Below are 15,554 nucleotides of genomic sequence, written 5' to 3'. Positions count from 1 at the left end.
TTCGTCAGAAAATAGGAAAAATGTAAGCAAACGTCTTGGTTTTCACCCGATATTTTTTAATTTATTCGATCATGAACAAAATGAGAAAAGAAAATAGAAAAAAGGAAAATCTATTAAAACGAAACACAAGATCGAGTGAAACGGGTATCTATTAAATTACTTTTCCTTGTTTCAACGGAAGAAAAAAAAATCTGATAAATATAACCAATGGTTAACACAATTTGAGCAGACAGCACGTATTGTGAACTTTATTTGAGGAAAAAGATCCCAAGTAAGTACAAGGTATCTAATTCATAAAAAACAAATTAACGAAAAAACTCGGCTAAATTATAACTTGAAAATCCACCAGATAAAAAACCTACTTACCTACGAATTTTTTCGAAAAAATCATATTTTATTTACAAAAGCAATACGATGATAGTAGGTATTTGGGCAACTGTGTACGGTTCATCTTCTCGTATATACAGATTCGAATTGAACGAGTCGTTCAGGAGTCAGAAATCTGTCGTAATAGTAGCTGAGTTAGAGTTATGCACCACTGCTGCTGCGTTGTGGAAAAGTATTTTCAGTTTATTCTGTGTCCGTTGTCGGGGTGGCGTGTGTTGAACTTCGTTTCGTGTCGTAGTGAAAGTTCCGACGACGTCTTTATTGGCCAACCCGAAAATTCTCATTCGCCGAAAATTTTTTTTTACCCCCGGTTCGAATTTTTATTAGTTTTTCGGTGTTTTTCAACTTTCGCCAAACTGTCTTCTAGAAAGAATTCACCTTTTAAGGAGGATCCAGCGAGCAGTGTCAGTACTGTTCCTGGTTCCAATAGTAAAAAGCATAGATCCAGATCTACCTCTAGATATGTGGAAGAAAAACCGAAAAAAAAGAAGGCAGTTGGTAATGTCTCTTTGGTATCCATTCCAAATACCATACGACTTTCAGTCCTGAATAGTGGTCTTTTTCCAATATGTAAGTTGCTTTTTATTATTATTTTTTTCGAAAAATATGTTCGCGTAATTTTTCAAAATCGGTTTGATCGAATGGTTCTCAAAGTGGTTGAAAATTTAATTTATTCGTTAATTTCAAAAAACAATCGAATATTTTTGAGAATCAGAATTTTTCAAACGATGAAAAATTTAACAGGTAGCTATTTTTATCTGCGTGCCAATTTTTTCCAACGTTTTTGGAACAGTCTCATCGTTGTAATAAAGCAGCTGGATGTCTACTTAATAGTTCTACTTATCTAATTATTCACTCTAACGATTCATTTATTACTCGTGATTTACCTAGCTAATTTTATTTTACCCGAAATTACTCCCTAAGACGTAATTTCCCCTCTAGTTTTAAATTAATTGCCTGGATTTTGACATCTCGCCGCATTCTAAGCCCTTTTGTGGGAATTACACCTCGAAGAAGAAGGAGAAAAAAAAATGGTTCAACAATTTTTATTGCACATTATACAACTTAACATTCATTAAAAAATACGCAATCTTGATACGTATCCAAAAATACCGAATGTGTTGCATTGAAATATAGTATACGTTATCAAGATGGTGCATTCACACCGCTGTACTTCCGAACGCGATGAAATACAAAGATAGGTATCTATTTTAGGTACCCCTATCGCTCGAAAAATGTACGAATATAAAATTTGATGCATAAAAAGTAAATACCTCCGAGACATCTCGAGTAAAAATGTTACTCGGTTGTAAAGACGATATGGGTTTTGAATTCGAGAATAATTCAGATCAGTATACTTTTTCCAAAGATTACACAGTCAAGCGAAATGTTAAAATTATCGTTTAAATAATTTCCCCAACTGATTCGAAATGGTGTAAAAAAAAAACCTGAAAACTTGTAGCCCACTTTTACCCAACAGCTGAAAACTTTGTTGGAAATTTTCATAAGAATAAATTTCCTAATGAAATAAGAAAGATTCTTACAGAATGAAATTTTCACGTCGTGGAATAATAATAATAAAAAAAATATACCTCGTAAAGTTTATTTTGAATATTTATCTTTCAATTTTTCTGACAATTTTTCAAGTATATTATTGACTCGAGGAAAAAAAAATTAAATTTAGCCTTAACAAGGCCAATAACGAATATAGAAATTTTTTTTTTCATCACAGGCAGTTTGAATTTTACTCGTATAGAATGACTCGCGAACGCTTTCTTCTTATTATATTTTCTTCGAATAAAAAGAACAGTTCAAAATTTAATTATTAAACGCGAATAAAAATAAAACACCGAAAATTCTCAATAAAAATGCTTTATTTTCAAAGAAAACGAGAAATTTTGTTATTTTTCGTTCTCTGACGGGATGAAGATGGAAAATGCCTGTTATGATTTGCCTTTTCCGCATTCAAATGAGAAGCTGTGTAAATAAATGTGCATGTGGGTTTACCACGAAAAAATATATTATAGATTTTATTCTTTTTCATCTTATATACGTACTCTACGATTTCATCTCTCTGAATTTTATACTTACGAATTTTCACCCCATTTTTTTTTTCTCGAAAAATCGCCGAACGAATAATTCAAATAAAAAGAGAAAAGAGAAAAGGGAAAACTCCATCGATAGGTAGACTCTGTGTTGTATTGTCTGATTCGTATTTTTTTTTTCTTTCAAAAGTTCACGAGAGATTATCCTTATCAACCTGCTTTACTCGTGAAAAAAATCCGGTCCTATTTCCAAAGCTGCGATTTGAATTTGGTAATCGTCGTACTTCATCTCGAGCTTCCTTCAAAATTTATATTTCAAATGAGAGAATTCGACGCAATCGGAAGATTTTTTTCGTTTTTTTTTTTTTTATTACGAGAAGAGGTTTCCTCTCTCTCGATAAAGAAAAAAAATGTCAATTGTGTGATTTTTTTCAATCGTTCGAATGCTGCTTGGCAACAAGAGAACGATCTTGACGAGATAAAATACCTCTACTTATGAAAGCGAGCACACGTATAGGTTAATTAGTTGTAATTTACATACATCGCATTTATAGGACAACCTTTACAAAAGGTATTTCAGTTTGTAAAAATAACAAAGCCAACTTGAAGAGAAGATAAATACAATGTATTGTTGATATTGTATCTTTTGTACCCGAAACATCCTCGTATATAATAATTTGATTTGTTAGCAGGTTTTTTTCTCTCTTTCTCGTGAGAGATTCGCGATTGGGGGAAAAATTATATAAGTGTATAAGGGTTACGATATTTTTCATTTCTCAAATGCCAAGTATTTAGATTTGTATTATTACTCTATTTTTATTATTTTTTTTACTCGATGTATTTTTCGACCCTTTTTTTAATGTACCTACTACCTAGGTATAAGGAGAATACGTAAACGAAAACGTAATATTTTCTCGTTGAAACGACGTTGATTTGTGTGGTGGGCAGTGAGGATAGGTATCTAACTGCCTACGCTCAATTTGAATGCTGAATTTTGGTTTTTAAAGAGCTTTATTTCCATTCTGTGAATTTACCTACAGCGGATCGTATAATTGTAAATCAAGGTTTAGATACGTTTACATCTTGCTAACCCTAACATATTTCTTTTGAGAAGCTTTAACAGACTATAAAGCCTTAATTCAGTGCGAAATCGTCTTGTACTTAAGCGTATACCTACAACGTGGCGTAGGTACTGATTTATTTTTCTGTTTTTTTATGTGTAGGCTACATTCTCGATGCAAATTTGGGAATTTTTTGATCCAGACTGGCTCGATTTCTGGATGATATTAAATGTTGCAAATTTAGTGGACATTTTAAGCTATTGAGAAAAGCTTAAAGTAAACGAAGCAATTGCGCTCATGCTGTGATGTTTTGATATCTCGAAGGACCTTATTTGAGAAATGAAGGGTCTTAGATAAGATACAATAACAATCGTACTTGAAAACTTTCAATTTTCAAAGTTGAAGATTTTAATTTTTGATTAATGAAAAATTGATAAATCATTCCAATTTTATAATCAATTTAATTTTTTTACAGTTTTGTAAAAATATAGGAATAGCCATTATCAATTGACATTTTTAAAGGAACTTTTTAAAACAGTGAAACTAAAGAAAAATGACAATTTTCAAGTTAGCTTAAATTGAAAAAAAACTGAAGTATTTGCAATTGAAAAATGAAAATTTTAATTTTACATCCATAAAAAGAATTTTTAATAGCAAATGAACTGTATTCATGACAAACTCACCACTTCTACTTCTTTTCAGTTGCGATTTGGGCACAATTTTCCAAATCTATATTTCATTTTGTTTTTCGGCAACACCCCCCCCCCCTCCAAAATTAATTGCTGGAATAATTAGTATGTATGTACCTACTTATTGGTAGAGTCCATTCGTGGAAAATGGTTCCCAAAATGATGGAAGAGATCACGAGATCACTAAAACAATTACGTGATTTGAATTTTTAGGGATGGCTCAAATTGTATTTATGTAACCTTGAGTGGAATTGTTTACGAAACTAGGTATGATTTAGAAATTCGCTACATGCTCCAGAGTGGTTCAAAGTCGCCCTCATTCGGTTTGTGAGGCTCAAAATTGGATGTAAATTCAAACATCAGCTTTCTACCTCGATCTAATCAAATTTTAACAGACTAGGACTTGATGTTTTGAAAATCAAAAAAAATAAAAAAATAATTTAATAAATGAAATTTATTAGGTACTTGTTAGTCTCGAAATTCAATATTATGATGTTTCACTAGAACCGTAACATTTTTTAGGTACCTACTTCGTATTTTCATAAAATTAAAAAATAATTATTTTAATACTTTATTACAGTAAGTTCCGCTTAATGTGTTATCGGTTAATAGAGAAATTCGCTTAATAGAGTTGAAATGGGTTGGAACGGAACGTTTGCATCTTTTTACATGCAAGTTTTATCGCTTATAATAGTGAAAATGAGCATTGCACTCGGTTAATAGAGTGAACTATTCTTCAAAAGTTGGAGAAAATCATGAATTTCAGCAAAATTTAACAAAAATTGGATGAAAAAATGTTGAAATTGATAATTAGCAAGAGATGATGAAATTTTTGTAAAAATTTTTAAAAATTGTAAAAAAAGGTGTTCAAAGTGTATTAAAAGATTAACGGTAACTAAAAAACACAAACAGTATTGAAATCACCTTTAAAAAACATCAAACAGTGATAAAACTTCAATTAAATTTGGAATTTTGCAGCTTTTTCCGCATCGGTTATAGGGTTAAAAAGTACTTTTTTTTTCTTGGCTATATGGTCTAAAATGGTAACACTATTTTCTAAACAGGACTTTCTTATCGCGAAAAATTCGATGCTATATTTCCACTAATTTCACATTAAATAGAACTAAATTTACGTGAAGTGAGTTGTTTTGCATTCTTGCTATCATGTAAATGTTGTGGCGAATCAAAATAACTCTTTTACACAACTTTAAATTCATTTAATCGTGCAATTTCGTGACTGATAAGAAAGTCCTGTTTAGAAAATAGTGTTACCACTTTTAGGATGTAGTGTTACCATTTTAGACCATATAGCCAAGAAAAAAAAAGTACTTTTTAACCCTATTAGAGTTTTTCGCTTAATAGAGTTGAACATGCCTTGGACCAACGCGCCCACATTAAGCGGAACTTACTGTATCTGCTAATTAGATTTGATTTTAAAACAATTTAACCATCTGATGCATAGGTATTTGGAATCACTTGAAAAATTTTTTATCTCATAAAAAGTATGTATAGGTACATACATTATTTAAAAAATCTGAATCATTAACTGAACAAAACTATCAAATGAAAATTTTCAAATTTCAAATTTGATTTCTCTTTTCAGATACTTTTACACCACTTTTTTCAAGATTTGCATCCATCAAAATTCAAAAAGAGAAAGTAGTGATGAAAAATTAATTTCGATAACTTTGTCAAGCTGGAATGGTATTATTACGTCCCTTTTACCTGTTACCTGTTGGTTGGTTAATGTGCCATGTACAGCTACAATTCTAGAGGCATGGGTTATTTTATACTATTAGGTACCTACTAGAGCTGAAAACGATACTCACTAACAGCGGGTAACTACTGTACCTGAACTGTAAATTCCCGCTGCTCGGTAGTACATATGTAGCTGGTAGCGAGTTGGAAACAATTTCACACCGGTTCACACTGCAGCTGGTATCATGTTGTATGCATAGCGGGTGTACTGGCATTACATCATCATTGCCAACAATCACTGTCAAACGTCAATCACACGCACCTAGGACAGTTTCCAAAATGTAACTCCACCTACTTACGCATTATCAAGTTTTGGGGAGTGTGCGCAGACTAAGTGTGAAAGCAATCGGGTTGTGCTCGCCATACGCTACTATCTATACACGAATCAACTCGATACCAGCTACTTGCGAGTTCACTGCCTCACTGGTATTTTATCCAGATACCAGTTAGCGGGTAGCATAACCATTTTCACTTTTCAGCTCTGGTACCTACATTAATGGAAGGAGGTTGGATTTTTGGAGAAAGGAGAGTAAGACTGAAGGGTTTTGAGCTATTTCAGGTAGAGTTTTAGGAAGGTTTAGTGACTTTCTTAAATTGGTATGATCTTGACAGGTGAGTAAGATGTAGAGCATACTGGAAGGGATTCTTTTTTGAAGATGTGAAATGGCTAGGAATTAACCACAAATGTATGACTTCCAAGTTCCATGTAGAGGTCTGTGCCGACAGAAAAACAACATTGGGTGGCATAAGGGGTAAAATTGGTGGTTGGTGGGGGCGGCGTGAATCAGTGTGCTGGTGTGGCCCACTTCAAAGTACCTACCTTGAAAAATGAAAACACTGAATTTTCTTTGTTTATTGTTATGTGAGCGCTAAAAACTAAAAAGTGAATTTTTTCAGGATAAAAAATCTTTGTCTACCAAAATTAATTTCTAATTTTTCTATAAAATACAAAAAAGTGACTGAAATCAATGAAAAAGACTATAATCATTGAAAAAAGAGCCCAACGCGTGACGCCAACTCACACTGCTGGAAAATCATTGGCTGCAGTGGCTGGCAGCGCACCACCATGAATTCTTTTTGGCAGTGGGGGCATGAGTCAGAGGCTCAGACCTCTACTTCCATCATATCAATCAGGCACAGGAACAGGTGTTTCTAGTACAGGTGAAATCTTTAGTGACTGCTTTGCTGCTAAAAGTCTGCTGTTTCATTACCCAAAATTCCTGAGTGGGCTGGAATCCAGGCCATGATAACATCCATATCACATTGGAAAGATGAGATTTGTGAGGCAACTGGATATTGCTTAGATTTAGATCTTAGTTGAGAGATGGAATTTAGTGAATCTGTGATGATACCAAGCTTGTTGAGTCTGCTCTCAATTGCCATGATTAAGGACATAGATATAGTGTATAGTTCATTGGAAAGAATCTCAAAAAAGCACGGAAGAGAAATTGCAAAACTTCACTATCCCAAATGACTCAACAACCATAATGAAATGATCCACAGATTTCATCCCATCAGTGTAAAATGAAATGAAATCATTATACTGGGCAATAAAGTTATTGATGACTTGAGTGTTGAGTTGAGAGTGTTCAAGTAGTGATTATCAAATGAGAGAATATTTTTCTTAGTTTTTGTAGGATTTTCCAGATAGAATGGGGGAAGAGAATATAGCTGAATGGAGGCTTTATGGAGATATGAGTCATAAGCATATGGGAGATTGGGATCAATTTTTGAGTCTATGGTGAGAGGGAGACAGTCAATAGTTTTAAGGTGAATGAAAAATTTGGAGAGGCTGAGTTTTGATCTTATACCCTACTGACAAGAAAAACGCCGTTGAACACGTAAAACTGAGACCGCGTTTTTTGGTGCATTTACGCCGGGCATAATCGCGTAAATGCCATGCGTAATTGCTTTTATGAAAGACCCCCTGGAGTGTGAGATGGCATAAACGCAGTGCGGATGCAGTGAAAAAACGCGGTCTACTTTAACAAAACCAGTTTCAGGTAGAACAGAGTAACAGCGGATTTGAAAAAAGCTAGCGGCTTTGACTATATATACATGGACTGCTATCTCCTATTGTTGTTGAACGGGAATCGTGAAGCCAAAGCAATAGAGGTACTTAATTGGGACATGGGCTCTAAGCATGCGCGAGATTTCGTTGCAACGAGCAGTGCGGTTGTTAGAACGTAGGAGGGTGTCCGTCGCTGGTGATTGGAAGGTGTGAGCGCGGTTCGGATTCCTGCGCGCGCATGAAAATTCCCGATGCTCCCGATTAAGTACCTCTATTACTTCGGCTTCATCGGCGACAATGAAGATAGCAGTCCATGTATATATAGTCAAAGGCTAGCGGATTTGAAAAAGCGTGGGCATAATAGCTGAAAAGTGAGACTAAAACGCGTATTTCTTGTCAATAAGGTAGAGGGGAGAATTTTAGATGCATCCTGATATAATACATAAGTGTATAGGAGTAGTTCTGAGGTTTCCAGTTGTCAGTTGAAGAGCTGTGAGACCACTTTTAGGGTTTTACAAATCGCTAATTTTTAATTTTTTGAAATTGGCAATAATGACAATAAAAAATTGATATCTACTTCTACATTCCAAAATACTTCCCCACTCTCAGAAATTATGGCTTTTGATGTTTTGGCTCAATTCATGTGAAATATTTCAGAAGAAAATTTTTCAAAACTCGAATTCATCCAAAGAGCGATTTGCAAATTTTCAACTGCTCAGTAGAACCCTGAAAGTGATCTTGGATTTTGATGAAAAATGGCGCAGGTCGACGTAGAATCTCAAATAACTGTCTTTTGAAACGGAGCCATTTTTCCCAAAACTGGCTGGGGTGTGCGCTAGAGCGAAAAAAATCACGATTTTTCCAAAAATTCCTCCTCTTTGAGGGCTCATCAGGTGCAGATGTTTGTCTGAGTAACTTTTAACTCAAAATGAATGTCTCTGCTGAATTTGGTCAAAATCTGCTGACTTTTTTTTCGCGATCCAGGGTGTTGACAATTTCTCAACATTTTACATACTTAGGTACCTACGAATTCAAGCGTAAAAATTCAACCTTGTTTGCTATTAAAAAAAAGTAAAAGTTGCATCCTTATACAGAAAGTGTTCCATACCCTTAAATAAGCTGCTGTTTCGAAGGTGTTAAATTCTCCGGTAAATTAACTCGAACAAATATGTTTGGCATAGTACTCGTTGTAAGGTTTATTGTTCACCAGCGAGAAGGATTCAAATTATCAAATAAATTTGTATAAGAACACGAGAAATTTACAAATCACCAAAATGTACCTATATCTAGTATGAAATTAAATCTTTATGGTGTGAGAGTGAATTAACCAATTCAGCTGAAAAGTATACCTACACATAGTCCTATATAGGAGTTAATGTGGCGGCAAATATTACACACGATATCGAGAAATGGTCGCAAGTCGGGATCGGATGGTTGTGTTTTACAATTTGACGGTGTAATATCGTTCGTTTAACACATTTTCGCAGTATTTTGGTCGAATAAAACGTTTTCCTCGGGAATATGTTTGAAAATGAAAGTTTAAGAGGTTTACGCATTATAGGTATATGGTGTACCTACTACCTATGCAAGGTATATAAGTGTATGGTTTTCAGCTTCGGCTTCGGCTTCAGCTTTTTGATGATTCGCTATATGGTAATGGGTTAGGTCTTTATGTGATAAGATCACGAACAGGTAGAATATCTGCCTAAGCTTTTGATTCGTTGTCTCTTTGGTTTAACGTTACACGTTGCCTTTGGTTGATAAAGTTGAGATAGTTGTATGTTGTGTGTCCCTGTGTGTTGTGTGTGTTTAGAAAGTCAAGTTGTATAGAAATCGAGGTGAACTTTGATGTCATGTTATTCGAGATGATCGAAAATTTGACAATATAAAAGCTTAACTCGTATACGTCGACGTTATACCATTTATAAATGAATATAAATCACTTGACAGGCATTTTCTAGCTTCGTCGAGGCGTCGCTGCGCTGGTATTTTTCCAAAAGGTTTACATCTGTTATAAAACGACACCGAGCAGCGTCATCAAACGACGACGGGAGCCAGCCCACAGAGCACAGAGAGAGAGAGAGAGAGACAGCTAGGAGGAGATCTACGTTTTCAAATTATAAAATCCATTGTGTGCAAGTTTTGTTCGCGAACAAAATTACACGTAATTACATACTCATTGGAAGAGATTTTAAAACCAGAATGTTTTATTGTAGTGCGTTAGCTGAAATTCGAGCCCTTATACTTATATTAAATTTTCTTCCCAAACAACGCGTTTCCATCACTTTCTTTAAATTCCAACGAAATGCCACCGCGCCTCGTCCCCGTTTGGCACACTTTATTACACAAGTTTCGAAGTTTTGTATAAATCTGTTCGCTTTCGATGCTTTTCAACCCCCTCTGTTCATATTCGTGTACTAAAATCAGAAATTTTAAAACATCCAGAAGCTCGTTAAATGGGCACGCGGTATCGTGTCGGGAAACTGTTGCTAGAACATCGTGAAATAACTCCTTCTTCGTGTTTTACCCAACATAATTATTCGCTATGAAGGACTTTTTTTTGTTCACCCTCTCATCATCTCACGCTGCCGGCTGCCGCGCTGCTGCTTGATGCGTTATTCTACTTTACCGCGTAATTTTAGTTTTCATTTTTTTTTCCAACCCCGAGCTTTTCTGTGTTTCAACCGTGGTTAATATTTTCCTTAATATACATGGTCTAGTAGATTTTATTTTTGTACGCGGTTTCACGTTTAATATTTTTTTGCGGTTAAATGCCGTATCGCACTCGAGGTGTAGTGGATTAGGTTCGCCGTGGGTTTTATATACGTACTTACAGCTGCTGAGTGTGGCTGGTTTCGAGCTTCGAGGTCGCCTTCTCTAAGCTATATACAGTGTATAGTCCGGTAATAGTCTGCTTAATGTTGAGAAGTAGAAAGGATTTTGAAAAGGAACTCGTGTAAATGGATGAAAGAATAGGTATCTGCTTGAAATAATTACTATCATGTTGTCTAATATGCTTCCATGAGATTTTCTTGGTATATATTCGTGTTTTGAACGATTTATATACACAGATACCTATACTTACTTTATCGTTGTATGAATAATAATTTCAAGCTGTGCATTTCAATTTTTTCAGCTAAATTTTTTTGAGTGCTCAGCGTGTTTATAGAGACAAAATTTTCTTAATCGAGTACCTGCATTTCAAAGTTGAAATGTTGAAAACTAGGTCGTTACCTAATTCCGAATTTCATCTCTATCGATTCTATTACTTTTCAAACCACCAACTTGAAGCCTCAGGCAATGCTTTCATTTTCTTCAGAATCACTAGGAATCGAACTTGAGCTGATGGAAATTTGATTGATATATATTTTACTCCATTTTCGTCGATTCGTGTTCCTTTTTTTATTTTTTAGCAGGTGAGTAGGTTCTGACAGATTATCGTGGACTGTGAGTTGAGAAAAAAAAACAGTCACATTTGGAAAGTACTTAATTATTATTTTAATGATACAATGTTGAAAGTCTTTAAAATGAGAAATGTTTTAAATCTGGAGATCAATCAATAGACTTTTTATTAAAATTTTAGCAAACTTGAAACTGTTTTCTCATTTTAATTATTCAACTTCCCACAATCGATTCAACTCTCTGCTTGATCTAATTTCACGAGTAGCTCCGAACTTTTATTTTTCAAACTGCAAGTTTCATCTTGACTTCTGGCACAATAGCTCAGTTCTGCAGACATGATGGGATCATTTTATTGCTTCCATAATTGATTGAATTCACTTCAAGGGAAGCAAATTGAATATCCAAGATCAAAGATCACATTTCATTTTTGACTTTTCCCGAGCGATTTGAGGTTTCTGGAGAAAAACTGAAAAATCGTCCGAGGCTCGAAAATCGCCCAAAACTCACTAGTATGTAGATTATCGGTCCATTTTGTTCAAAAAAATTCATATTTCACGAAAAAATTTGAAAATCGTCCTTAAACAGTTTTTTTGAAGTTTTTTAAATTTTCAAAAATTTTCCAAAAATTCAAAAATGAACTTACGAACTTGAAATTTTGGTTACTGGGGGTTTAGGACACGTTCTTTCGATCTATCTTGGTTTCGTTCGAATCAGAGCGCGCCAGTTCAAAAGGTTTCCCTATTAGCAACTTTGAAAAAAAATACTGTTTGTAATAATTGCTATTCCCAGTATCATTTTCGGACAGAATCCAAAAAAATGGTCCATATTTGTGCTTAGCACCTCAAAAAACATAAGTACCCACCATTCGATATATCACACCACATTCATCTAAAAAGCTATGATTATGACTTTTGTCTGAAGAGACAAGCGGGTTCTGCGCCAGGAATAAAAAATTTCATTTCCAATCGCCTCAGATTGAACAGGAAAGGATGCGGTTTTTTTGCCTGTTTTCTGCCATGTTTGTAGAACTGACTTCAAATGAAAATTTTGAGGAAAGTTTCGCAACTATTTCCCCTACTCCAACTTTTTTTGTTATTTCTGTGTAATAAAGTGGGTTATATTTTTCAATTCAATTCCATTTTTTTTTTTTTTGAAAGTGAATGAAACGTAGCAAAAAACGATGGAATGGGTACCAGATGACTTTCAGTAAACAGAAGACAATTGAAAATCTCCCAGTCAATGTTCAACCTTCCTCCCCTTCCAGCTCCAGGGAGACCCCAAAATTTTTTTTTAATAAATTTTTTTCCAAATGTTTCAAAACTTTATTTCCTCAAAAGATAGTAGGTAGAAGAGATTTTGTGTACAGACCGAGGGCATTGCCATCAATATCCAAGACCATTTTTAAGGTTCTACTGAGCAGTTAAAAATTTGCAAATCGCCAATTTTTGAGGAAATTTGTGTTTTTAAATTTTTCCCCCCAAATATTTCGCATTAAATTTATGCTAAAATGCCGATAGATACTTACCATTGTCAATAAGACCTAAAAATTGGCACCACTGCGTTCGAAAATATTTTCCCAATTCCAGAACTGATATCTTTCGATGTTTTGGCATAGGTAGTTAATGATGCGAAAAATTTGTGGGGGGGGGGATTTTAAAAAACGAATTAATACAAAAATTGATGATTTGAAAATCCAAAAAGTGGTTTTGGATTTTACTGGCAGTGGCCAAGGTCGACGCAGAATCTCAAATACCATTTTTTGGAATTGGGCCATCTGCCATCTTTCCTAAAAAAAGTTAGGTTGGAACAAGAGCGAAATAAATGATTTTTTCGAAAATACCCTCTCTTCGAGGAACAATTATCTCCCCTCCATGGACACTCTCGGAGCTAAAACTTTTTCTGGGTAATTTTCAATTCAAAATAAAGGTCTTCACTGAATTTGGTCATCATTCTTTGGGTTATTTTTTTCTCGTGATCCACCTCAATGTGCATAAGTATATTTAAATTTCAAAAGGGAAAAGAAATGAATAAATTAGTTTTTTTTTTCACAGAAAAAAATGAAAAGTCGAAAAAATTTTATCAAAAAAAAGTATACCTATATTTTGATGCTTCAATAAAATAGTGCATTTTTTCAATAAGAAATAAACTCAAATGGACAATGCATTAAGTATTTAGTAGGTATAATTACTCAAAAAAAAAAAAAAAAAAAAAAAAATGAGCTACCTACCGAAGAAAACACACAAATAACTCCTCAGTTACTGAGAAGCCCTTTTTCAATCGCAACGAGGTGCCATGTAAAGGTGAAAATTCTGCATCAAAATCACCAACATGAGTCTACAAATTTATACGCGAAATGTAATGAAGAAATTCCTTAGGTTAGTTTATTACGACAATAATTTTCTTAAATGGGTTATCATCGGTTCATAAACACGAGCTAAGAATGCGCTCTCCTTGGATAGCGCGCGCGAATCACAGAAAGCATAAATTTGCCAACTTTTTCAACTCGATAAAAAATAAACTGCACGAGTACCATCGTCGCGTTGCTCGCCTCGCTCAAGCCGAATATTTCCCCAAGGAGGGAATTTCTTCCACTCGGAGGGAAAAGTGTTAATTTTTCTCAAACTCAAATATCCGAATTCTTTTTTCAAATTAAATTCAAGTCACAAGTAAAAATTGCCGAGAAGGTTTCACGTCTCAAATAATCCTTTGTCACAGTAATTTTTTTTTCACCAGAGTTTTTTTTTCTCTTTACGCTGCACAGAAAAAAGAACGAGTTTTATTTTAAATTAGATTTTTGTCAAAAATCAAGTGAAAAATATTTTAATTAGGCGTTTAACTCTTTTTTCGTAGATTGAAACGAGAATGAAAATATTTGTCAAAATGAATCTAATTCACAGATGAAATCTTTTCGACAGTTTTTTACGTTCAGTCGAGTCGTCTTTAGTTGCAAGAAAGTGTATCGAAACTATTCATATGATTTCTCACTTATATTGTAGAGACAGTGAGACACTTTTGCAGATAAGGGTTTGCAAAATGGCTCTCAGAAATCACTCCAAAGTTGAAGAGTATGTGCGTACCTATCTCGAATGAAAGACCTTCCAGAGGCAAAGACGAAGCTGCACAAATGTTAAAGGTAGATTCTAAAAGTGAGTTTATTTCACCTTCATCTCAAATAGGTACCTCAAGAACAATAATACGTTTGCCTCCAATATTATAGGCATAATTGCTGCCGAGAAAACAAATTCTATTTAATTCATCAAACAATTTCTAAAAAAAATACAAATTAGAATGCTCGATTATTAAGGATTTAAAATTAAAATGAATTTTCAAACGCTGCAGTCAAAAGAACGTACCTGCAAAAAAAAAACAACAACAATAAAATAGAAAATTAATCTTATTACCGACGGAATAAATCTACCTAATTCGAGAGCTGTTCAGCTCGACATTTTTCTACCTATTTAGGTACCTACCTATACATTATGAAGATTCTTCAACGACTTATTATACGCTTTGAAAAAATATATAATAACGAATTCTTTCAACTTGCCACAAACGAATAATAATATGAAAAAAACTGGGGAAAAACTTGGTCTACGTTTACGTTTTAAAAAAAAATATACCTATACACGAAGTAATAGGTAAAAAAAAAAAAAGGAAACGTAAGCATTCAAATGCTATACGACGACGAGTTTATTCCACGGTTCGCGTGAAAAATACGTCGGCGAAACTGAACAAAACAAAGTATTCCGCGTTATATTACAATTTCAAATCATTTCGCCGACATAATCACCCTTTTAAGGATGTGACAATGTTGAAGAAAATACTCGAAATACAATTTATTTATAATTTTCTTCTTTTTTCCTTCTCTTCTTTTATTTATTTCATCATTTTTAAATAAAGGCGAGCTGCACTGCTTTCGCAATAGTATACTCAACGTATTGGAAAATTATAATTGCGTGTTTCGTTTTTCTCACATCTTTTATACGTAGGTATAGGTAAGGTACCTTTTCTCGTACAATATTTTGTTATGGCGGATCTACCATCTACCTATACCTACCTACAATTTGACGAGACGAGACTCTATTTATATTTTGAATTCCGACGATTTTATGTGTAGGCATAATAATTTATATCTACGTAGGTTAGGTATATAGTATATAAGGTACTTGCTACCTAAATCGTCTTGTAAACGAACCGAGCG

The 15,554-nt window shown here is 34.2% G+C and overlaps 1 protein-coding gene across 2 annotated transcripts in view; it reads left to right on the top strand.

Moving 5' to 3' along the window:
• Positions 1 to 515: 515 nt before the first annotated feature.
• Ptp36E (protein tyrosine phosphatase 36E) overlaps positions 516 to 15,554 on the top strand; it is a 166,281-nt gene continuing 151,242 nt past the window's right edge. For both annotated transcript variants that reach the window (XM_065369415.1, XM_065369414.1), the window contains exon 1: positions 516 to 957. In XM_065369415.1, coding sequence (XP_065225487.1) covers positions 531 to 957 — 427 coding nt within the window. In that variant the 5' untranslated portion in view covers positions 516 to 530. The remainder of the gene's footprint in view (positions 958 to 15,554) is intronic.

Source organism: Planococcus citri, chromosome 5 (genome assembly GCF_950023065.1).
Source record: "Planococcus citri chromosome 5, ihPlaCitr1.1, whole genome shotgun sequence".
NCBI classification, from domain to species: Eukaryota; Metazoa; Arthropoda; class Insecta; order Hemiptera; family Pseudococcidae; genus Planococcus; species Planococcus citri.
This window is presented reverse-complemented; position numbering and strand designations above follow the sequence as displayed.